The following is a 25,335-nucleotide window of genomic DNA, read 5'->3' as shown; positions in this document are numbered from 1 at the left end:
CGCTCGGGTTGACTTCCTACCGACGATGTTTTTTTACACAATCTTGTTGCTCCGGTGTGTAAGGGCACGTCCTCATACTCGATAAGTTAAGCTTAAGTTTAAGTTACATTTAAGTAAGTTTAAGTTCGCAACGAAAATTGACACATTTAAAACTGTAGATACATGAATCAATATTTGATTAATTAAATGTTAAAATTATGCTTCTAGTTTTCGTGTGGTGGATTAATTGTCCGTATTATTAAATATTTTCTTAACGTTGTGTTATGTGTATGTAAGTTTTATATGTAGATACATTTGGAAAAATGAATATAATATGAATCTTTTTTATGTTTACTGCCTGACTTTCAAATTGTTATGCATATGTCGATAAGGGGTAGATATCGGAAATGTCATTACTTATATTGTAATAGTAATCCACTGATACTAGTACTTATAATCCCTTACGTAAACGAATGGTACATGTACTGGTAGATAAGTATCCAGTTAAGCTTATACTAAATGTAGGTCATCATTGTAATAAGCATTATGACATTAATCTTGCAGATAGTTGCGAGTTAACAAAGTTATACGTGGCTCGAGAAACCTTATTAAGCTTAAGACTACCCTTTAGTTACCATAGAATAATCCTTAATCCTCCTTTACACTTGAAGTGGCCACTCGAATGAAACAAAGAAGCCCGCTACCGATTCCGTTCGATTGTTTTAAAACAAAACAATATTGTTCGGCGTTTCTTAGAACACAATTCTAAACGATCGTTCGTGCGAATGCGAATACGAAAAGATGCTATTGTCAATGTAACGCGACCTTACTTGCCTTCTGTCTCGCTCGCTCCCATTCACCGGCCTCGCACTGGCATGAATGAACTGCTTCTTATGAATGAACGGACAGTCGACATAGTACTATACATGCCTACCTGCGTAGTTATACATGTGTTGTTTGTATCGAGTTATATGGCTATCGGGAAATGTTGCCTGTAGAGATATAGCTTGTATATGTAGGTGCGTTGGCACGTGGTCAGTCGTCTTTATATTTTTTTTGTACGTATCTTGTCTGCAATATTAAATTGTAAGGAGTTGTGTCTGGTCGTTGAAATGCAGGTACCTATTTGAAGAAAATAGGGTACCTAATACCTATTCAGTATCTATAAATTTGTAGAATATTTCAAAATCAATACATAATTATATTTTTTGTCCTACTTTTCTCAGCATTCATTATACAGAGGTAATTTAAAATCATCATGGATTCAATTGAATCGTATTTTTAACCGACTTCGAAAAAGGAGGAGGTTACTCAATTCGACCGTATATTTTTTTTTTTTTTTTTTTTTTTTTTTTTTTTATGTTTGTTCGGCGATTTTTTCGCGATGCCGCGACCGATCGAAATGATTCATACACCATTGTATGCGGCTAGTTTCACAGGGGGTCCCATTTCGAGGAAATTTGAAAATTTCCGCCAGTTTTCCCGGAAAATTGGAAAAACCCGATTTCATATAAACTTGAATAAGTCGAGTATTTCTTAACCAATTTTAATTTTCTTTTTTTCATATGAAAGGGTGTTTCGTTGCGGTACTTTCCTACCTTAACATTAGTACGCTCTGATGATTAGAATTTAAGTTATGGGGTGGAACTCATCATCACTACCCCTGCTTTTTACATATTTTATGACAACTTACCTTCTGCCCACTCAATTCTCATGAAACTTAAAATGAACATTGAGTGTCTAGGTTATCATGATATGATGGAAAATTTGACCTTCAACTCTTCAACCCTGGTAATGCAGAAGTGCCTCCTGCCTCAACCATACAAGTTAGGCATTTGGAACTTATGGATATTTAATAAAGTCGATAAGTTGAGATATATGATGGAAAATTTGACCTTCCACTCTTCAACTCTGATAATGCAGAGGTGCCTCCTGCCTCAGCCATACAAGTTAGGCATTTGATGCTTATGAATATTCAATAAGGTTGATAGGTAGAGATGTATGATGGAAAATTTGACCTTCTACTCTTCAACTCTGATAATGCAGAAGTGCCTCCTGCCTCAACCATACAACTTAGGCATTTGGAGCTTACGAATATATGATAAGGTCTTTGAGTAGAGACATATGATGGAAGATATGACCTTCAATTCTTCAATCCTGATGATGCAGAGGTTCCTCCCATGTAAACTATATAGATTAGACATTTGTTGTAATGAAGTAGCTAGACAGAGATATATGATGAAAAATTTGACATCAACTCCTTTTTCTTTTCTTAACTATTGAATTAAGGTAAATTGCACCGGTTCACTCGCAGAGTTTTACCACCTAGTTTGATTTATTTACTTATCTGTTCCTACCTAACCTAGCCAATAATTAGTATCTCATAAAGCTTCGCCTATAGTGTTTCGTATTGAATTGGTTAGGTTAGGTTGGAACATATAAGACAATATAAAACTAAGCGAGAAGGGCGCGGCAGCGCCCTGCGAGCGGGTGGGTCCAATCCGTATCTATTCAGACCTTACGTTTATTCATGATCACATTTATACAATTTTACATAATATTAATACATACGTTAGCATATCATCACTAAAAAGGGTGAAAAAAAAATTTTAACAAAAAAATAAAACCGACTTCTATGTCACTACAAAGTAAAAAATAATTAAAATAAATGTTGGTTTAGTACATATTTCTGAAGTCGGCGCTCATATTGGACACGCTGTTATCAAACGAAATATATTGAATGAATTCAATTCAATTGAATCGTATTTTACCTTGATTAATTTACATTTAAATTGAAATGTTCCACCCTGTCTCTGATTTCAAATGAACTGTCATTTTCTATGGTCATATAAGAATATTATTTGCACTTTAACAAACCGTAAAAAATACTTTTAAAAAATTGTTTAACTTACTTATCCTTCATCAGTAAAATAGATTTTAATGATAGATGAACTTAATAGAAAATAGTTCTGTATTTGTACTCCAAAAAAATCAAGTTTCAACAAAAATATCTGAACGCTACGAATAAAAAAATTAAGTAGGTAAAACACTCGTCGCACTTTTTCGTTGATTTCCTCACATTCCTTAACATATACCTCGATAAATTGGTATCTCTTCCGAAAACCGTAAGAGAATATAGGATCAAAAATCACCATACGCTTCAACGTGGACATCATCGCGTGTAAATACTAGTCGGCAATAAAATACCCCGATTGCATCTCGGATAGTAAAACTTGAGCGTTATGGCCGTTCAGGTCGTTTCGTGTTCCTTAATAGAGCTTCAGGAAAGCATCGCTTAAGTTTTATTGGATTATGGATTATCTGGGACACGTGATTAGCTGACAGACACTTAGATACTGTTGGTTTTGAAAGTTATACTTCCTTAGGCGAGTAAGGGAGCTTATACATGTGCGACAGGCCACGCCTAATGCTACCGGCCGTCGCCAGGGAAAATCGACGACGATTGTCAATTGACCCAAACTGTGAATCGTTTATTAGCACACGCGTCGCTCGTGTGTTACCATCCTTAGAGAAAACATAAAAAATATAAACCTATAATTTACCCTTCCTTCAATTCTAATATCTAAGGTACCCATACCTATAATAATAACAAGAAATACTTTCAAATAAATAGGTACATAGTCGAAAACATTTTTTTCTTTGCCAATTTGTAACCTTCTAGGTCGTATGTACAAAAAATAACATTTATGTAGTACAATATGTACAAAAACGCAATTTTAAACATTAATTTAAGGTAAAAGTAGTAATATAAGCCTCGACATCATTAGCAAGTTGTTACGTAGGTATTCAAAATTCAAGGTTATTGCCTTAATACTATAATATAATAATATACCGGTTTACAGGCGCCAGCGGATCCTTTATGGGCATTCATAAATTATTAAAATTACTAAAATAAAAATGTATGAAATAGTGTGACAATAAAACAGTCTAAGGTCTAACGCGCGAATAAAACAATAAAGGTCATGTATTTTTAAATTAATAGAAGACGTTAACAAAGTTTTTTTAAGTCTTTTAGTAGCAACCGGCCGTCGCCAGGGAACATCGACGACGATCGCCAATTGACCCAAACTGTGGATCGTTTATAGTTTTTTTAAGTCTTTTAGTAGCAAACAAGCATGCGATCTTGACGGTAAATGTTATGTTACTAGCTTTCTTTATAATATAGGAGTAGCAGACGAGCATGCAGTCCATCTGATAGTAAGTGGCTACTGCCGCCCATGGACATCTGTAATCAACCCCAGATAGGATTAGATATTCCTACCTGAGGTCGGCCACAGATGCGCCGCTACCCTTGAGGACTAAGTTGGACGCCTCGGAAAAGTCTGTCTCCCTTACCACACCCTTCATAACGGAACACAGCAGCGCCTAACACTGCTGTTATTAGGCAGAAATAGGTGTGGCGGTGGTGCCGCCGGAGTCGAACCACAAAGGGTTCTACCACCTTTATGTTTGTTTAAGATCTTTTAGTAGCAAACAAGCATACGATCTTGGCGGTAAATGGTCCATTATCAGCCCCAAATAAAGATCGATGATTGATAATTGTTGCCTACTAGAAATTGTCAAATTACGGTTTGATAGGAAGAAATTGGGAGATTGATTATTAATAGCGGGCATAAAATGCAACTATTTAAGGTAATTTTGTGTTTCTGCTGACACGTAACTAACTTAACTTGCTTTACTCTGTTATGTATTATAAGTGTGAGTAAAAATAATTGTGACGATGGTGCCACAGCCAATCGACATTAAATTCTACTGTATCTATCGCTTACTAAATTGTAAATTCATTGATTTATTATAGTTACAGAAATACGCCACATTAACCTTTAAACCACTCAGCTATAGGAATGTTCAGTTTTGATTGATGGTAGTATTTCAATGGCCAAAGGGCTCTATTTTAATCGTATAAATGGGTTTTATCTACTTAATTGCTAATGGTTTTAATGCTTTGACTCGTAGATTCATTTCTATTTTGTTTCGGTCGGAGTGCAGTGGAACCAAATGTTATTTATGTCTTGGCTTTCACGTGGATTCCTATTTTAACGAATGATTAATTGAGTGCCAAATAATTAGCCAAGCACGAAAAGAACTTGCACTCGGGTTCCGTACTACCAAATTTTCATTTGTTTTTTTTTTTTCTTTTTATTTTAGTATTTATTATCATAGCAGCCATAGAAGTGAATGAATTGTAAAAAAATGAACTGTTTATCTATTAAGATTTAATAGATAAATGTCAAAAAATAGCGTTTTCGTATTTGTTGTTATAGCGGCCACCCTTATATACCTATACTCTGTAAAAAATTCAAGTGTCTGTCTAAGACGGCTCAGGATATAGAGACAGTGGAGGCTTTTCATAAGGGCTCTATTTTTACCCTTTGGATACGGAACCCTAAAAAGCGATAAATTTATAACGGCAATGTATTTATAACATTTTCCAAACTGCAAACTATTATGTAAAGTAGTTATATTCTACTACGATTATTTAGAGAAGTAGTAGGATAATTTAGTAGGTAGGTACTATATTTTATTTATTTTTCCTCATGAACAATAAATAAGCATTATCAAAATAGATTCGGTGATTTGAAATCGTCACATATCTTTATCAGATATAGGTATAGGCTTAACGCTTTATTATTCCTCCTTGGTACATTAAAAAGTAATAAAACGGTGGAATGTCGATGCGTGGTTTATAGTTACAAGGAGCTTTGGAGGAAGTCTCGACTGACACTTGAGGACAGCGGTTCCCAAATAGTGATTGAAGCACAGAATACCTATATCAAAGGATTAGTTGTTCATCAACAATATCATCATTGTTAAATTGTTCATCAACGTATGAGATTTTTATGTCGTTTTCTTTTACAAAAAATATTTAAAAAACTTGTAATAAAAAAAATATGGAACGGGGGAATGTACACGAATTTGAATAACTTACGCTCTACAAGCTTTTAAAATGTTTCTCGTGTCACAATGTTAGTTACCGTACTTCTCCGAAACGGCTTTACCGATTTTCACCAAATTTTATATGCATATTCAGAAGGTCTGAGAATCGGCTACTATCTATTTTTCATACCCATAACATTTTTTTATTTATATGGCAACACAACGTTTGCCGGCTAGTAAAATTATAATATTATTTTGCGAATTATTGCGAACTACAAAAAGGCCAAATGTTATGTTAGTTAAGTAGGTTGTTTTATAGAAAATAGAAAACCAATTGCATGCCAAAAAGATTGAACATCGCTATTCGTAATAAACAAGGGTGCGTCCAAAGGGCGATAAGAAAGGGTCTGCACTCAAAAGTTGAGTGGTGCATTGTATCGATAGTGTCCTAAACAAAGCAATGGCAGGAGTACTCCACGACTGAAGTGGTCTGCGTTTTTTGCGTGGAAAGGACGAATACCTTGGCACGCGCACTCTATTGTGTCTAAGAAACACTTATTTCCTTGTATTATAACCTTTTTGTTCTATACTTGGAAATACAATATCCGGTTTGATTGTGGAGCGAAGAATGGGATGGAGAATTAGAAAAGTAGGGTCGTTGTTGGTTTAACGTAAGCGCTGTGAAAGTATATGAATATATGGCTTATAGAAAAATTTAAAATAAATAATACAGTATCAGATTGTCGTACTGAAAGGTCCATGGTACTATCACGTTTAATATAAAATGTATCTTAATTATAAATCTATGTATCAGTTCTAAGTCTACGAATTTGTTTGCAAACAGAATTGATATAAAATAATGAATTTTAAATTAACTAATTGGCGACGATAATTAAATACGTGAAACAATGATATTTCATTGAGTAAAAAATGGAGTCATTTAAACACATTCCACCACTAAATAATAAATTATTATTATTTAGTTATGGAACTCTGATTACAGACGCACCTACCTTACATTTATACCTGGACAGTAGACATACCATTCATAAAGTCATAGGCGGGCTCTATTTCATTCATACTCTAAGGCAAAAACTCTTTTGAGATAATACACGTCCGTAGACCATAGTTAACGCGCTTAGCTGATAGTATTATTATTATTACATTTTTTTGAACAATATGAAGTGTAAATACTCATTATTATTTTACAACTTTATTTTACAAGCCTTACACATTGTTCAAAAGCTTTTATTGTTCTACTTTATACGGCTCTTGTTCTAAGCTTGTCTTCGTCCTGTGCTTATAGAACAATGAGGAATTAAAAAAGAGATATTCCACGAATCCTTTAGCGCAATGATTCCTATATCTCTTTGCCACATGTATACATAGATGCGGGTTCGATTCCTATCATATGTGATCAGCTTAGAGATGTTTTTACGGTGCCCACGACACGTGTTACACTAATATGGAAATATAAGTCTAAAATTTTTTTTATCAAAAATGTAGCTACTTACCATCAGGTTGACTGCATGCCTTCTTGCTATTCTAGGTATTTAAATACATCATCATAAAGTAATAATGTTATAAGGCAGAAATAATTGTGGCAATGGTGCCGCAGGAGTCGAACCATAAGGGGTTTCACCTTCTTTCAAGGAATATTCTTGGGAATATGGAATTTTGAAGGTGGTAGAACCCTTTGCGGTTCGACTCCGGCAGTACCACCGCCACACCTATTTCTGACTAATAACAGCAGTGTAAGGCGCTGCTGTTTTCCGTTTTGAAGGGTGTGGTAAGGGAGACGTACTTTTCCGAGGCGTTCCAGCTTAGTCCTCAAGGGTCGCAGCGCATCTGTGACCGAATTCAGGTAGAAATTTCTAAACCTATATGTCTAATCTAATCCTATAATCAACCCGATTACAGATATCCATGAGCGGCAGTAGCTACTTACCATCAGGTGAACTGCATGCTCGTCTGCTACTCCTATATTATATAAAAAAAATATGGTTCTAATTAATATATTCGTTGTAGGTATCTAAAACACGTGTACAAATTACGCAAACTTAGTCCGGAAGGTAGTATCGGGTTACCTACGTAAAACTATTGCCAATACCACTTAAACGTAGGTTTTGCTTATTTGAGACATCCGTTCGGTAAATTATAAACATGATACATAGTTTAATAGACACTTAATGAAACCAACATAGAAAATTTAAGAAGTTTGTAGATATTTAGTTTAATCTCGTTCTTTTAGTCCAACTTCTTAACATGATTTAAATTCCTATTATGGGTCCTGACTTGTCTACACTAATATTGTAAAGAGGAAAACTTTGTTTGTTTGTTTAGTTGTAGTGAATAGGCTCAAAAACTACTGGACCGATTTTAAAAATTCTTTCACCATTCGAAAGCTACATTATCCACGAGTAACATAGGCTATATTTTACATGATATATATTTGATAAATAGATTTTGTGGCGATACAAAGTTTGCCGGGTCAGCTAGTAACTTATAACTATGCCTTAGGTATTTGATTGAATCCTCGATGGATGGAATTAATTATTTTTAACGTATTAATATTAAATTATATGAAAATTTTACAATTTCTAGTATGAAGTACCTGAGTACCTACCTACCTAATTGTCAAATGTACATTATTGGTAGACACGACATTGGATAGATTGATTATTAAAAATGGGCGTCAAGCAACTTACAAATGTAAGTATGAAAAACGCCATTGGTAATAGAAAAACAAATTTTAAAAATTAATACACTTCTTAAAAATGTTATGGTAATCAAATAGGTACCTTATACCTATCAACACAGTCAAAAGTTCCTCTACGCCATAAGAGAACACGGAAAGTACAATACAAGGCGGTATCGTGATAAGTGCTATCAAAAGTTAGCAGCCGTCGCAATCTTGATAATAAGTTTGTTAACGGCACGCGAGTGATACCGCAAAGCGCCTCTAATGACTACAACTTCACTCATTTATCCGACCCACTAACTAATTCGTAACAACGAACTCATTTATACAAACGAACTACAAACCCATTTGTAGTATGAAACGACTGGAGTCGAAACGAACCGCTTCTACTGTTTGTTTTAACTATAATAGGGGATGTTTAGAACTTTATCATAGGTACCTTGGTGCTCGAGTGAATTAGTATATAGCCCGAGTCCGGCAGAAGGGACGTCGGGCACGGAGCACGATTAAACTTATAATATTTCAATGAGGTAGAAATATTAACTAATAAAACAAATATATGAATTTACCCCTATCACTGTTTAAAATTAATGAGCCTTATCCTTGTTTACTTCTTGTACCTAACCCTAAAACGTGTAGATTTCCTAAAGATTCTTTCTTCAGATCATCGTGTCGAAACTACTTAAATATAAATGGGAGTGGCCCATGAAAATATTAAAGTTATCTTAGCAACACGCAAGTTGCTTAGTGTCTGTTATTACCAGATTGGTAAGAAAAACTAACTAGCAGGTTGCAACGGATCGGTAAATGGATGCGGTGTACCAATAATATTATATGTAGTTTTATTTGTATTGAAATAATCTTCAGTGATTTGGTAGATTTGTAACAAAAACGTTATAAACGTTTCCATTTCCACTTTCCATATAATCACTAGAGTTAACTAGACGGGGGTAATTGCAAGTAAAGTTTATTCAGAGTTCTGTGAAAACCATAATAAAGTGTGGTTAACGATGCATATTTAAAGCTAATTTAAATTTTAATACTGCAATCATTTTATTGTTACCCGTGCCCCGTTGTCAATGGTATCTGGTACCTTAGCTGCTACATTCATGAATTTTTCCTCTTCTATAAAATTTCAAGGGTGTAGGTTTCCTCACGATGTTTTACTTCGTCGTTCTTATTAATAGTGTTAATTAAATTGTTATACTCAAAGATATTTTGAAAAATCAGAGGCGTGCCTGCGATTCGAACCACAGGAACCTCCAATTGAGAGGCCGAGTATCAGTTACGGGGCTTTCCATATTTACCATAAAGAGTTTTTAAGAGTATTTTTGTAGCGTAAACTTGCATGTCACACATAATTTCTACTCAACACATATCCTATGTACATGTAGATACATTATGTTTTAGCAGCGGTAAAAGTCGTCATGTTGACGTCGGCTGACATAAGATCTTACTCGTATTGCCTTCCCGTCAAGGATTTCCCGTCACAATAACATGTTATGTCCAAATGAATGTAACAATGTAGCAATAAATATTTAATCGTACCTTTTAATCACTTTCATGCTGTGCTCACGATGAATAGGAGAAATCTATTAGGCTTAGGTATAGTTATACAATTGTAATTGAAATAGTGGAAACTAAGTTCATAAAAACAACTCTAGATACTTAATTTGGGGTTAGCAATAAATAACAACCCCGAGGAATAAGTCGGAAATCCTCGCATAAGTACATCTCTCTTTGGTACCACACCCTTCAAACCAAAATACAGCGGCGCTCAACACTGCTGTTATTAGGCAGAAATTGTTGCGACACAACCTTGTTACTCTTTTCTTACTAATATACTTTATTTCGTATAGTAAAAACTTTAATGACAAATAAACTATATCACTTAGCCGTTGCGATAAAAATAAAGAAGAGCCTCATCCGCATTCACGTGTCCCTAAGAAGTCGTTTCCTGCAGTGCATCTGTCGCTTTTTCCAAAATACCGTGAGACATTTATTTTACTATATTATATACGTGAAAAGACGGCACTTGAAAGAGGGCAAACGTTTTTGAACCTATTAATCACTTTGTTACGTGGTTCAGCTTCATTCGTGCAAGTTGTTAAAAAAATAAATAGATGAACTTACAATTACTGGTAGTTAAAGTATGAAAAAAATAAAGTGCATGTTGATATTCGTTTTTCAAATATAATTAAAGTATGAAAAAAATAAAGTGCACGTTGATATTCGTTTTTCAAATATAATTAAAGTATGAAAAAAATAAAGTGCACGTTGATATTCGTTTTTCAAATATAATTAAAGTATGAAAAAATTAAAGTGCACGTTGATAATAGAATTTCAAATGTAATTCTTAACATTCCGTACAAAAGTACAAATATGCTATTTCTTTACCTAGTTACTAAGCATTACATGCGTATAAAATATTGAACAGCTTGTAGTGTTAAACTTAATAAAAAAATCACAATCAGATATTTTCAGGTATAGGTTACAGAGATATATTTTTAGTCTTAAATTTATTTGACTTGAACATTTAACACTGGCGTAATCATTTTTTTTTTCAATATTGTCTCTTACAATAGTTCCTTATTATGTGGATAATGTTGTTTACCTATTCACTATTTTTGTGCATAATGTGAAAGCTTCAAATGCCTCTTTACCCGTGTTCAACATTGCGTCATACAAGCATTTTCCAATTGGAACTAACCAACAAACAAATTATCCTCTATAGGTACGTACAAGAAGTGCCTCACTTACTCTGTAATGTGAGACTAGTTTGTCAGCCGCGGCTTCTCCTTCTTGTAATGGCTTTTCCATGACATTAAAAAATAATGTTACGACAAAAATTTTAGGTACTGCAATATAGTTACGTATTTATTCAGATAATCCTTAGGTGGTATTTTGTAATAAAAGACAATGGTACTTAGGTTGGTACTTTTCAAAATAGTAATATATATATATATTTTCTAAATATTAATGTTTATGCTTAACTAATGATGAAAGTAAAGACGAAATCAACAACCCATACCTTTTTTTCCTAAAAATATTATTTAGTCACGAAAATTTTAATTTTTAAGTGTATCTAAATGAATAACAAGATAAGCAGTATATTTAACATTTACGTGTTTAAATAAACAGCCGCACGTCTTGAGTTTAGTTATTTTGATAAAAAATATATTTAACACAAACAGTCAATTGAACAAATCGTTTTCCTATATACAAGATATTATTAGCTTACTCGTGCAACAAGTGAGTCGAATGGCGTGTGATTAGCAGTGATTATTGTTGTATATATCGGTTATTTTGGGCACACGGAGCGCGAGGCTCTACACCGGGGCTTGAGGTCGCACGTGGGTGACGCTTGCACGTGGAGGAGCCGCCACGTACACTGTGGAGCTCGGGTAACTTGACGTAATTTACGGGTAAAGTAGAGAGTTGAGTCTTCGTGGAATTTGGATGTTTGGATGGGTTGCGTAGGGTCAATCTAATAAATAGAGTCGGGGTTGATTAAATTTTAATGTTGTTTCATTATATTATATTATTATAAACAATATTACCTAGGCACTACAAAAGAATATCAAAAGTAAAAAAATATCTATGATGCGTTGACATCTCCTGTACCGATTTTTACAAAATTATCTAGGATTATAGTATCGGTAAGTGGAAAACCCGTGCATATAATCAAATGCGAAATATTATTTAAATTATTAATGAAACCGCGTTCAAAGTCGCCAGATTCACAGATACGTACAATAAATTTATAATTTCCTTCTTTTCACGTCGGGAATTTAAATATAAAAGTACGTCTATATTTCTTAAGTAGCCCAAGTCTATAATTTTCCCGATCGCTCCTTATAATCGTGTGAACTGGCATGAATAGCACAAAATTGCCATTCGACATAGATACTTACACGTGTATACAATTTATCGACGATTGATCATCGAACCCTTTCTTAATGAAAACATTTCAATGCTTCTATTTCTTCCTTTTGAATGTACGTATTATTTTTTTATATCAGTCAAACTGTTGCTATACTATGAGTATCAAACGATTATGCAGTGCTCCTTATCGTGGCAACTAAAGCCGATGGATATGTGTAACCGATCCAATAGATACGCTTAGATAACACCGTTGTTATAAGACAGAAATACATAGGTGTTATGGTGGTGCCTCCGGAGTCAATCTACGAAAAGTTTTACTATACTAAACTACCTTTACAGTTTAACAAAAGTTAATATTTTCTTTCAGAGCAAGCTAATACTCATATATTATATCATCATACTCATAACTCATAACGGGGTATATATACGATGATTCATTCCTTTTCTTGTTAGAATTTGAAATTGAAGTGACTAATAGGAACAATCAAATTACTAAACCTTTGTATAAAATACTTTTAAAATTTAACAAGATTAATATATTTAACGAACACATAAAAACGTCGTGTTAAATTGTAAACTAATTGCCCGTATTTGAAATTATAATTTGGCGTGTGTATAACCTATAACAATTTGTTTTAACATTTCAACTAGAATAATGGCGTTAGCTTTGTTTGAATTGTATACTTTATAGTTAAAAGCTTATCTTAACTATTTAGTAAGCATTTAATTGTTTCGGCTACGATTAAATATAAAATTACCAAGTTCAAACCTGCTGATTTATGATTTTGAAAATATTTATGTTAATTATAAGTAGGTGGTACGTTTTAAATTACTTTATAGTTTCTACAATATTCTGATAAACATTTTATAAACAGCTATAATTATTTGGATATTTTTTGTAAGCCATTGACTTTGGTCAACGTCTTACTTTTAATTTATTATTAGATGGACATTTTCTTTAACGAAGTAAATCTAAAAACCTAGTACCGATTCAGTGAATATCGATTGATATAGATGTCAGAATATAAAATAGCAGTTCGCACATGTTACATTACCCGATATCGATGTAATGCAACAGTTTGTGAGGCAATACGCCATCGAACGCCGAGAAAATATGACACGTATAAGGATATGGCCAATAATTGCAGTAATTACCCGGAGGAAATTATATAAAAACTGACTGGTAGACACTTGCGACTAATGTCTGGTTTCCAGTGTTCTTATATAAACCGATCATAGAATAATTTATGTTTTAATATTATGGGTGTAACGATTCATTGAAACACGGTTTAATCATTAAGTTCCACAGCTTCTAGTCTTTCATAGTGTTTCTTCCTATCGTGTACTATAATTCAAAGTTAGGTAAAATCGGTCATATTCGTGGAATTAGATGTAATAATTATTAACGGTACTTTTAGTGAATATATTGTTGTAGGTATACCTATTTATAGAAAAAAGGGTCAAACTTTAATTTTAGAATAATTATTACGAGCTCATATATTTATTTGTGTATTGTCGAACTACAAAACTGTCATATAGCTACCATTTTGTGTGTCTGTAGCTACTGGCTACTTTTGTACTTACTAACTGTCTTCGTTTATCTCTAACTGCCACGTTAATTTCAAAAAGTAATTACTAATTTTAGGAGTACGTACATGAAATGTAGGTACCTACATAAAACTCTATCCGGATTTTCTCATTAGAAGCTTATTGGAAGTTCGTTAATAGGTACAACAGAACCTTTTACATAAATAAGCCTTTAAACAAAGAAAAAAAGAAGTACTTCGTTTTATTTTCCCTAAAAGGTTTACATGTTGATAGATCATCAAATATTATGTAAGAGCACTTGTAAAGCGGAACTCGACGTGGCGCGCGAACTGCGACGCGCGACGTGCGCGCAATACGCGACACGTGGGAACCGCCGACCGCCCTCCGAAACGTCACCGTGTCACTTTATTCAACACTAGCTGGCCCGGCAAACTTTGTACCGCCTCAAAATCTATTTATCAAATATATTTCATATAAAATATAGCCTATGTTACTCGTGGATAATGCAGCTTTCGAATGATGAAAGAATTTTTAAAATCGGTCCAGTAGTTTTTGAGCCTATTCATTACAATGAAACAAACAAACAAAGTTTTCCTCTTTATAATATTAGTAAAGATTAACTAGCTTGATAATTGCACCTTGTTTTCTAAGTCCAAAACTCGTAAAATAGTAAAACACTCTAATATGTAAAATTAAGTAACTTTTACTTCGTGTAACACTGCTTGTGTAACTGAAAAGTTTACCTGTAGATTCAGTATTTTTGATCTTTTATAAGATCGAGGATGATAATATGTCTCTCTAAAATCATTGGATATTTGGAACATACTTCATCAAATAGTGTGTAAGAGCACTTGTAAAGCGGAACTCGACGTGGCGCGCGAACTGCTACGCGCGACGTGTGCGCAATACGCGACACGTGGGAACCGCCGACCGCCCTCCGACGCGTCACCGTGTCACTTTATTTAACGTTAACTTGTTCTATGACTACACCTTCGTGTCTAAGTCCAAAGCACGTAGAATAGTAAAACACTCTAATAAGTAAAATAAGGTAACTTTTATCCCGTGTAACGCCCTTTTTATAACTGAAACGTTATTTTGTAGAGCCAGTAAATTTGACATTTTATAAGGTCAAGGAAGATAACATGTCTCTCCCTACAATAGTTGGACGCTTGGAACATACTTCATCAAATAGTGTGAAACATAAACTAGCTTGATGACTGATACAGTCCGCTAGGGACGCTGATTGGAAATGTATAGGCAAATACGTAAACAAATTCAAAAACAGTCATTCGTATAAAAACATAAAAACGCATAACACATTAAGAACACTTAATGTTCTCGTGTAACAGAAAAGATCCACTATAAACTTAGTATTTTTTACGTTTTATAAAATCAATGATAATATAGGACTGGGGATTGGGGAACGCCCGGAGTAAGTATACTTCAGTAAAGAGCGCTTGTAAAGCGGAACTAAGCTTCACGAGCGAACTGCGAAACGCGACGTGGGAACCAGCTTAAGTTTAAACATGAAAAAGCTTTATCAAATCAAATCAAATATTTGCCAAATAAGGTACAAAACTCGGAAATATGTCCTAAGATACAAGAATCCTCTTATTTTACCATTACAGCGTGCAAATATGCTTATAAGCTTAATTTCATGTTAACATACTGTGTTTTAATCGCATAACACAATTAGTCAAACAACAATAAAGTAAATATAGCCTATTTTACTGCCTGTTACGTAAATGCTCTATATACTCGTACGTATGCCTGGAAAGGAAAGTGCTGTTAATTCGTACAGAAGTTCCCAAAATTGATCGAAATTTTTTTCGCTTTACATAACGTTCGTACCAAACTTGTCAATAACCTGAAAATACTCCAATAATAATTTTCAATGACAAATCCCTACTGCATTGAACACAAAATTGTCTATGTAAATATGTATAAACTAAACGCGAAACGGAACCTAGGGCCCGGTATGTCGTGGGAATATTGTAAATCACTCCCGTACCCCATAAACATGGTGTTGAATATGTAGTGGACAGTTTTTGTGGCGACTTCGCATTGCCGTCACGTCTCGCGATCATAGGACTCGAATACGATGGACATTGTTTTTGCGACCGCATTTCTTGTATTTGTCTATCGATTTTGTGGGATGTAATATGTGCTTGTTAAGTTAAAAATAATTTGACAAAGACGTTATTTTATAGTTTCAGCACTTTCGGATAAAATATGTTGAATAACAGCTTTAAATCGTAACTTTGTTTTTTAAAGCTCTTTTAAACCTAGCATAGAAGCGAATATAATCGCTCAGAATTAGATCTCGGAGATGGGAAGCAGTTTTTAATGTAGTCCCGCCGGGCTAAGACATGTAGATTTCTATCTACGACATTTTAAGTTTTATACTTTTTGGCTTTTAACTGATTAATGTAGCCCTGACTAAAAAAACATTCTGACCCACAAATCCATTATAGAATTTTATTACTAATAAAATTAATATATTTGCAAGATTCAAAATCTTTGAAAATTGAAGTTTTCTATTAAAAATCTGAATATCTGAAGAATATAATTCAGAATAGTTTCCGATAATAACGATTAAAGTTAGTTAAGTGGTTCAACTTTCCATATGTTATACGTGATGATTTCCAAGTGATATTTATCGATATCTGATCTCGGATGGGTCTAGCCTGACACACATAGTTTGACAGCGATGCGGCAGGCGGATGTCCTCGGGAACTTGGACCTTAACTCCGTTAATAACGGATAGGGATATAGGACGCAAGGGTCAAGCTTTATCTATGTTCATAAAAAAAAATCGACGTGTCTGTCTGTGACAAAAAAATCGGAAATAGAAGAATTTTTTTTTCTTCTTTATATGTGGTGTGAATTAAGGAAGTGCTTATTTACACGATTTTCGATATTGATACCAGTTTTTATGAAACTTTCAATGTAAAATTGAGCATTTTCCATGATCATTTTCCAACCATGTTCATTTCAAGCGACATATGTCGTACCTATTCTAAATGTAATGTTACTTATAAAAAATGACTGTACCTAGTTATCAAATCAAATGAAATCAATTTTTTTTTTTATTAAAAATAGGTTCTTTACGGAGCACTTTTTGAATGTCAATACAATTACCACCACTTCACAAGGTGTTTCGTTATGGAGAAGAAGCAACAGTTAACAAATCATATTAAGTTCAATAAAAGACTTTATAATATACGGAGTTCGCGTACACGACGCTGGTAAAGAATATTTATGATTCTCTGATGCCGTTGAGGACAAAGTGGTAAAGCCTCGGATGATTATGTCTCCCTTACCACAATTATATTGCTTTTTTCCAAATAATTCAATTGAAACTTAATGTAGGTACCACAGGTAATGTAGGTGTGTTAATTCGTACCTACCTATATTAGCTCTTATCTCATTCCTTCATGTCCAGTCTATTAGATACCGTAAACATGGTCGAGGTATTTATGTCTTATCCATAATGGTATTTATGTCTTCTTATATGTATGTAAAACTCAATATTATGTTATTTACAAGTGTTAAGTAGTACCCACCTAATAAAGCTAAATCTCTGCATTTCTTTTTTTATATTAAGCTCGGATTTTTTATATTTTTATTATATTTTTTAAGAACATATGAACAGGGGAGTAATAACATTTTCCATCATTGTTAAAGCAAGTTATACTCATCATCATCATCATCACCATCAACCCATTACTGTCCCACTGCTGAGTACGGGTCTCCTCTCATAAAGAGAAGGATTGGTCCACCGCGCTGGCCAAGTGCGTATTGGTGACTTCACATAACTTTGAGATTTTTTTTTCATAGTCTCTCAGGTATGCAGGTTTCCTCACGATGTTTTCCTTAACCGTTTAGCAAGTGATAATTAATTTCTAATACGCACGTCACTTTGAAAAATCAGGGATGTGCCTGGGATTTGAACATCGGATCCCTCGATCGAGAGGCCGAGTTTCTTAACCACTAGGCTATCACTAACTAGGCACCAGGCTAAGTTATACTCAATGTTACTATTTTGTTGGCTTTAGTTCCTATGTATTCGAACCCAGATCTCTAAAGTACAACGTGAAAGACCACTAGACGATAAGCTTACAGTGCAAACTGTTCATAATAATGAGTAAATATTAATATTTAGTATTCATAATCAATTTCGCAGTTTAACTACGTAATACACTAGCGGGTAACGACCGGTAACTTGAATAATTTCCCGACTGGTCAATTGCATAAGTTATGTCACATAAGCCTCTGTTCGAATTCCAATGGAAATTACATTTTACTATGGACATCATGTATATATTGACATTTGACAATTTCTGCCTACGAGACATTGTAAAATTTCAATATTTGGTGGATTAAGATTGAATACATTGGTTTTATCAAAACCTGGCATAAGGGTAGCATAGGCAAACAGTTGGTACTAAGTACCTATATAAAACAATAGTCGTTCCGGCAAACTTTGTACCTACACCCTCAAAATCTATTTATGAAATATATTTCATATAAAATTATAGCCTATGTTACTCGTGGATAATGTAGCTTTCGAATGTTGAAAGAATTTTTAAAATCGGTCCAGGTGTTTTTGAGCCTATTCATTACAACCAAACATACAAACAAAGTTTTCCTCTTTACAATATTAGTATATACTAGATATCAACTAGTTAAGATAATGTTTATTTTTATTTATGTCTTAAAATATCTGTATCAAGTTATTTGTACAAATAAATACCTACTTGTTCTTATACATTGTTAAGAATAAAGGTATTTAAACCATGAATAATACAATTTATCGGCGAAATGAAATGTCGCTTATTTAATTTTATTAATAAGGTGAAATTAAAAAAAAAGTGATTACAATCTGTCATTGTAGCGTAATTCAGTAATGCAATATGACAGTTACAACATCCGGTCTTCATAAAATAAAATTAATTAATTATAATAAGGCCACGGGGCATTACTTCAGTAGCTTACACACCATCCGACGTTCACTATATATATTTTTATGTAAAGTAGCAAAGATAACAGATTTTTAGAAGTTACTGCATCTCATTCACTTATTTTATTACGTTTTATCTATATCAAAAATCTATCCAGAAAATAATCCTATCGGAATTTGATTATTATAGCTAAGTCGCCCTCCTAAGTAAGTAGCTGCTTCAAATTAGTATAATAGGCATACCATTAATCAAATTTATTGTGTAAGTACATTATTAACTGTATACTTTTTTATTAATTTTCCGAAATATAATTACTTTAATAATTAAATGCGTAAGATTGATTCAATATCGGAACATGCATACGGTGCCTTATCAATATCCCAAATGAAGCGTCAGTGAAATACAAAACGGTGTCGTTTTACTCAAAATCAACGTTTCGGTAACAGGAATTAAGCGGTCGTGTGAAAGTGACTTCAGTACCTACGTTTTATTTTAAGTTAATTTTGTAGGTGGTAGAATCCTCTGTGGTTCGACTCCGAAGGATTCCCCGCCACACCTTTCTTTGACTAATAACAGCAGCAGCAGCACCAGTGTCAAGCGCTGCTGTGTTCCGCTTTGAAGGGTATGGGAAGAAAGACATATGTATCCAAGGCGTTCGTACTTAGTCCTCAGTATTAGCAGGACATTTGGTAACCTCAAATAGGAATCGAATTTAATCTAAGGTTTATTACAGAAGTCCATGAGCGGCAGTTGCCACTTACCATCACATGGACTGCATGCTCGTCTGCTACTCTTATAGTTACAAATATAAGAAAATATTTTAGTTTTATTTCACCCCTAACGAGGGAAAATGTTAGTGAAAGATTGTAGCGTTATAATTTTATGTTTAAGATTAATTTGTTACCGACAACATTAATTGAAAGTTTATTGATAAACCGATTGTATACAAAAGATTACGGATCTTAAGAGTAGTTTAAAAATTTTATTTGAAATTTAGGCACGCACATTTGAGGTCGCCGTAAAAACAAATGATTTGGACTCTCGTAACCGGTTGTAAGAAAGAATGGGCTATTATCGAAATGATTGCTCACTGTTTCACACAAATCTACAACACTTAGGTAGCAGTTTAAAATGTATACAATGATATTTATGTTGACAATAGATAATAATATTTTTAATATTATAGAAACGGATTTAAAAATGATGGTACCTAATGCTAATTTTTGACAGATATTATCGATACAGTTACCTAGTACTAAAACAATATTAAACGTAAATTGATACGTTGTTGTAATGTTTTTTTATAGTTCACCTTTATTGGATTGATTGTAGTTGTTTATGTTTGACATCAGTGACCACTTCCACTTTCCCTTTAGGCAAACTTTTTCTTTTTATAATATAGGAGTAGCAGACGAGCATGCAGTCCACCTGATGGTAAGTGGCTACTGCCTCCCATGGACATACGCAATCAACCCCAGATAGGTTTACATATTCCTACCTGAGGTCGGCGACAGATGCGTCGCCTGAGGACTAAGCTGGAGCGCCTCGAAAAAATATGTCTCTTACCACACCCTTCAAAACGGAACACAGCAGCGCCTACCACTGCTGCCATTAGGCAGAAATAGGTGTGGCGGTGGTGCCGCCGGAGTCGAACCACAAAGGGTTCTACCACTTTCAAACTTCATCCTCGTTTGTTTCTAGGTACAATTTTGTAAATGACTAGGATGTCTTATAAATTGAAAAAGATGAAAAACACTAACATACAACAATACGTAAAACATCACTTATTGGCAGGTCTGTGGGAGATCAAATCCAGAATATTGTGTAACAAAACGGTGTGAAAAATTCAGATAAAATCTAATCCTTACACTTCATTTACAGAATACGTACTAATTTAAATTTCAGAATAAGCAAAGTTGTTATTATAATGATTGTTCTTAAAATTATCACTCAATTACCCTCCTCATATGGGCGTACCTACAATAAGAGTCAGACTACAAAAAGAGAGTAGTTAATCAAGGAATTCGTTTGTCAAACACGAACCTAGTCTCGACTTTCCGAGATCGCCGCATCTCTGGCCGGACGTGACGGCAGTGACGGTACCGACCGGATGCGCGACCGTGACCGGAAGACCCCTTTCATCTCGAAATGGCCACGACCAATCTGTTTAGAGGCAAGGAATTTTTCTACTCGGCTGGCCACTAAATATTTTGTCAAGTTCCCGTGTTGCCAGGTGGCCTGTTTTTCGCGGAATGTGCTGTTTTTTCGAGATGTGTTTTAGCGATACGGAATATCGGATTATACGAAAATAATGTTAGTAAAATTAATTTTTGCACCATTAAGTTTCCTAATGCTAATTTCATAATGTTTGTTTGATTTATAGAGCGCATATATTGACCTCCGTTATATTAATTGGAACCTACCCTAATCCAAATTGAGCAAACCCTAATAACCAAATACCTAATTTTTTAACATATCACACCTTCATTACGTTTACACACATTGAACCATAACAGTACCAAAAGGCTTTGAGCCTTTTTAGCATTACGCAGCAAGAGATAGTTGCCCTCTTGGCCCTCTACATTCATAAGGTACCTAATAAAACAGATATTCCCGATGATAATCAATTCGACTTTATTTTTAATTTTACTTTTTAATGAAGAAGGTAGTATGTGGGAATAACTTCACAATTAACTAAGTACTTGTACTATATTAATTCTTAGTTATGTACCTAACAAGTAGGTACCTTAATCCCAATTTTATGTAAATAAAATCTGGCAACACTAAGTTCAAGACATCACGAAGCGAACTTTTTTGGGGCGGACAGAGCTGAGTTTTTTACCTTTTTTCTCTATCCTGATCTAAAAAACAGTCACGAGTCGCGAAAAGTGGTTGGCCCCGTCGTACAAACACGACTACTAATCGCGATAACACTGGTCTTGGTTTAAATCTATGTTAATTATTTTTTATGTAATTAAATAACTAATGGAATTGTACCTTAGGTAAGGCCCTGAATAGAAATCCTATTAAGATATTAAAGTTAACTAAACGTGAAAGTGTCATAAAAATATGAAGTAAAATTTTAATAAAAGAGTTAAAAAAGTATATTGTTGTTATTTTGAAATCACTTTCACACGCTTATTATAAGAAAAATATTTTGATGTGACCATTTAACTAAATATTAAACCCTCTTAGCGTAATTGTGGGTAACAGTCTGTCACGCAGAAGGTTCCGCGTTCTATTTTTAGCGAGATTGACGATTAAGTTATGTATTTTATAATTTAATTATGGATGTATAATATAATTTGTGCATGGCTTTTGTGGCATTCTATCATGAATATGGAGTTATAATTATAAAAAAAATGTGAGCCGTCACGGGACGCCTGGCAGATGTGAAACATCGACATTATTTTGTAAAAGTAATATGCAGAAAACAACATATTGTGATAGGAATTATAGCTAGTTATTTCAATATATTACTAAAATCGTAAATTATAAGTATCAATAATGAATGTTTCACAATAAATGCCACTATGATTAGAAAAATTAATTAATTTTTTAATGTTCATATAATCTATGGTTCATATTTATAACAAATAAGAAAAAACTTTCGTGCGCTGCACGCCATCAGCTGATTTTGAAATACAATTCTGTCAGTCTTAATAAATTTATTCTCTGATCAATTGTTTTAATGCATTAATTTCAATAAGAATGAAATTAAAATTAATTAATAATTTAAAAACATTGTACCTATGCAATGAAATTTATGTGAATTTTAATCTACCAAGATAGTAGATTTTACATTTGCTGGCGCTCAAAAGACACCAAATATACGCGTGCTTAATGCACAGATAAATGCATACTTTAATTATAAAAATTTAATTAACTTACTGATGACTTGATGGTGTGTCATAGTGTGATTTTGCTTTCTTTGCAGGAGGCTGATCACTTTCACTCTCTAAATTATCACGGTCAGACATTTTATTATCAGAAAAATAATTTGTTTTCAAGCATTTATCTATAACCTGAAGATACGCCGCAAGCTGACAAAACTTGAAACATACAAAATACGTCAAGTGGTGTAAAACGAGTTAAAACGACTCCAGTCGCTCTCGCGCGGCGTAGTAATACACACGAATGTCACGTTTAAGGTGTTCACCTTAAACGTCATTATTATGAATTTTAAGCCTCAAAATGCCTTCTTGTGCAATGCGTAAATGCAAAAATTATGCTCGAAAAAGAAACAAGCTTCATGGAATCACCTATCACACGTAAATGAAGAGAAATTATTAAATTTTGTTTATTTTTCGAGTTCGATCCGCCATGATTACGTGAGTGAAGACCAGAAAGAGACAAAGTATGTTTTTGTCAATGAAAGTGATAAAGACGCAAAATGCATGGTCATAGATCAACAGAACAGAAGTGACATTTTATTGAAGCTCACGATGTTCATATGTCGTATGTTATAGTTTAAGATCCCACTGCTTAATTTTTATATTAGTGTGTTTTTAGTCAAAATATAACTTTCTATAGTTTATTTTAATAAAATAAAATCGATATATGGGAAATTCAGTATCCTAATCTCTAAATTTTCTTCGATACCTGTGGTAAATAATAAAAAATATTACCATAAAATTTGTATAGGATAGTATACGGTATTTTAAAATTTCTTTAATTGAATAAATTAACCTAAACATAATTTAATAAACAATCTTTGTATAGCCAGAAATTAATCCTCAAAAAGACCACGGTAAGATTAGAATCTTATATATAAAATTCGCATGTCACGATGTTAGTTACTGTACTCCTGCGAAACGGCTTTACTGATTTTCATCAATATTTATATGCATAAGTCTGAGAATTGGCTACTAGTACATTTATAAAATGTACACAACTTTGCAATTTATGGTCGTGTGTAAAATAAAACTGAAAATAATAAACATAAATTAGTAAAGATACTTCGCCGCCTTGAAATTAAATGAAGCCACAAACGGGTTATTAGTAAGTTCTTTTTTTGAATTCTTGACAAATAAAAACATTTTTAGAGAAAATTTACAAATAAATAACTAATACTGCGTAATTTACATAATAAATAAATAATTATTTCAAATACTTTAGGGATATTTTAGCACGGAGACGTGGCAAAACTTTTTTACGCAACTATTTCAATTCTCAAAACTGGGTACATTTTCTTGTTAGGAGTGAGTAATATTTACTAATCTATGATAATAAATATAAACAATTTTTAAACCGTATATTTTAAACCAGTCGATACATCTGTATAGATACATTCTTTCAAATTATATATTTATATAATAATAATTTATTTAGTTAAACTGTACTATAACATTTCTACGTAAACGATATACTAAAACTATTATCGACAGTTTTGGACATTTTTTACCTTCTGTTCCATTATTTCATTGTCTGTGACAAGCATGCGGATCAATGGGAAAGCCACCATACGTCCCGTTTTTAACGGGACAGTCCCTTTTTTCGATGCTTCGTGCCGTCTCCGAAATGAACCGTTGCCATTGTCAATTATGTAACAGTAAATATTATAATTGTGAAAAAAAAAAATGGGGTGCTCCATTTATTAGTTTTCATAAAGCGCCCCACATTTTTTGCACAATTATACTATTAACTGTTCCTTAAATGATTCCTAGATTGAAAATTATTTTCTACTTTTTAGTTAATTTTATCATAAAAGCGTGTTTTTATTATTTTTAACTATATTTTTTCAAGTAAAAAGTATTTGACATAAAAAAATCAATGTCCCGTTTTGACTGAAGTAATCAGTGGTCACTATATTACATGGTCAATATTTACGTTTGCGTACACTTGAAACGCAAGGACTAGTTGTCTTTTTTTATCACATTGTTCTAATAGCTCTGTCCCTTATAGAACATTTGTCTATGTAGTTAAAGGTAAGCGTCGCCACGCCAGAAATCTTTTTTACGTGCGGCTATAGATGTTTCACATCAAAAATATAATATATTTTTGCAGGCAAACTGTACGCAGAGCTGGGTCGTCGCGGCGGCCGTGTCGTGGGCAGCGACCTGCAGAGCGGGTCGTCGTCGTTCCGCGTGCGCGCCATGATGCCGGTGGCTGAGAGCTTCAAGTTCGCGATTGAACTCCGCACTCACACGTCTGGTCTGGCCGCGCCTCAACTCATGTTCAGTCATTGGGAGGTGAGTCAACTGTGAATGGTGTACTGAAAATCTATTTTTTTTATACTAAAGAAGTAGCTAATGAAAATGCAGTGGGCTTGTAAATAGCATGTCCGCCTTTACCTATAGCCTTCTGTAATCACCCGTAGACAGGATCGATATCACAACTGAGGTCGGCCACAGGTGCCTA

At 33.8% G+C, this 25,335-nt stretch overlaps 1 protein-coding gene across 1 annotated transcript in view; it reads left to right on the top strand.

Moving 5' to 3' along the window:
* The window catches only part of LOC140749063 (elongation factor-like GTPase 1), a 182,390-nt gene that overhangs the window by 154,870 nt on the left and 2,185 nt on the right, over positions 1 to 25,335 (top strand). The window contains exon 10 of the mRNA XM_073082081.1: positions 24,982 to 25,166. Within this exon, the coding sequence (XP_072938182.1) occupies positions 24,982 to 25,166 (185 nt within the window). The remainder of the gene's footprint in view (positions 1 to 24,981; positions 25,167 to 25,335) is intronic.

Source organism: Epargyreus clarus, unplaced genomic scaffold (genome assembly GCF_041222505.1).
Source record: "Epargyreus clarus isolate Ecla_fem2 unplaced genomic scaffold, WU_Ecla_fem_2.2 ptg000017l, whole genome shotgun sequence".
In the NCBI taxonomy this organism is placed as follows: domain Eukaryota; kingdom Metazoa; phylum Arthropoda; class Insecta; order Lepidoptera; family Hesperiidae; genus Epargyreus; species Epargyreus clarus.
Note: the sequence above shows the minus strand (reverse complement) of the source record. Positions and strands in the feature narration are given on the sequence as shown.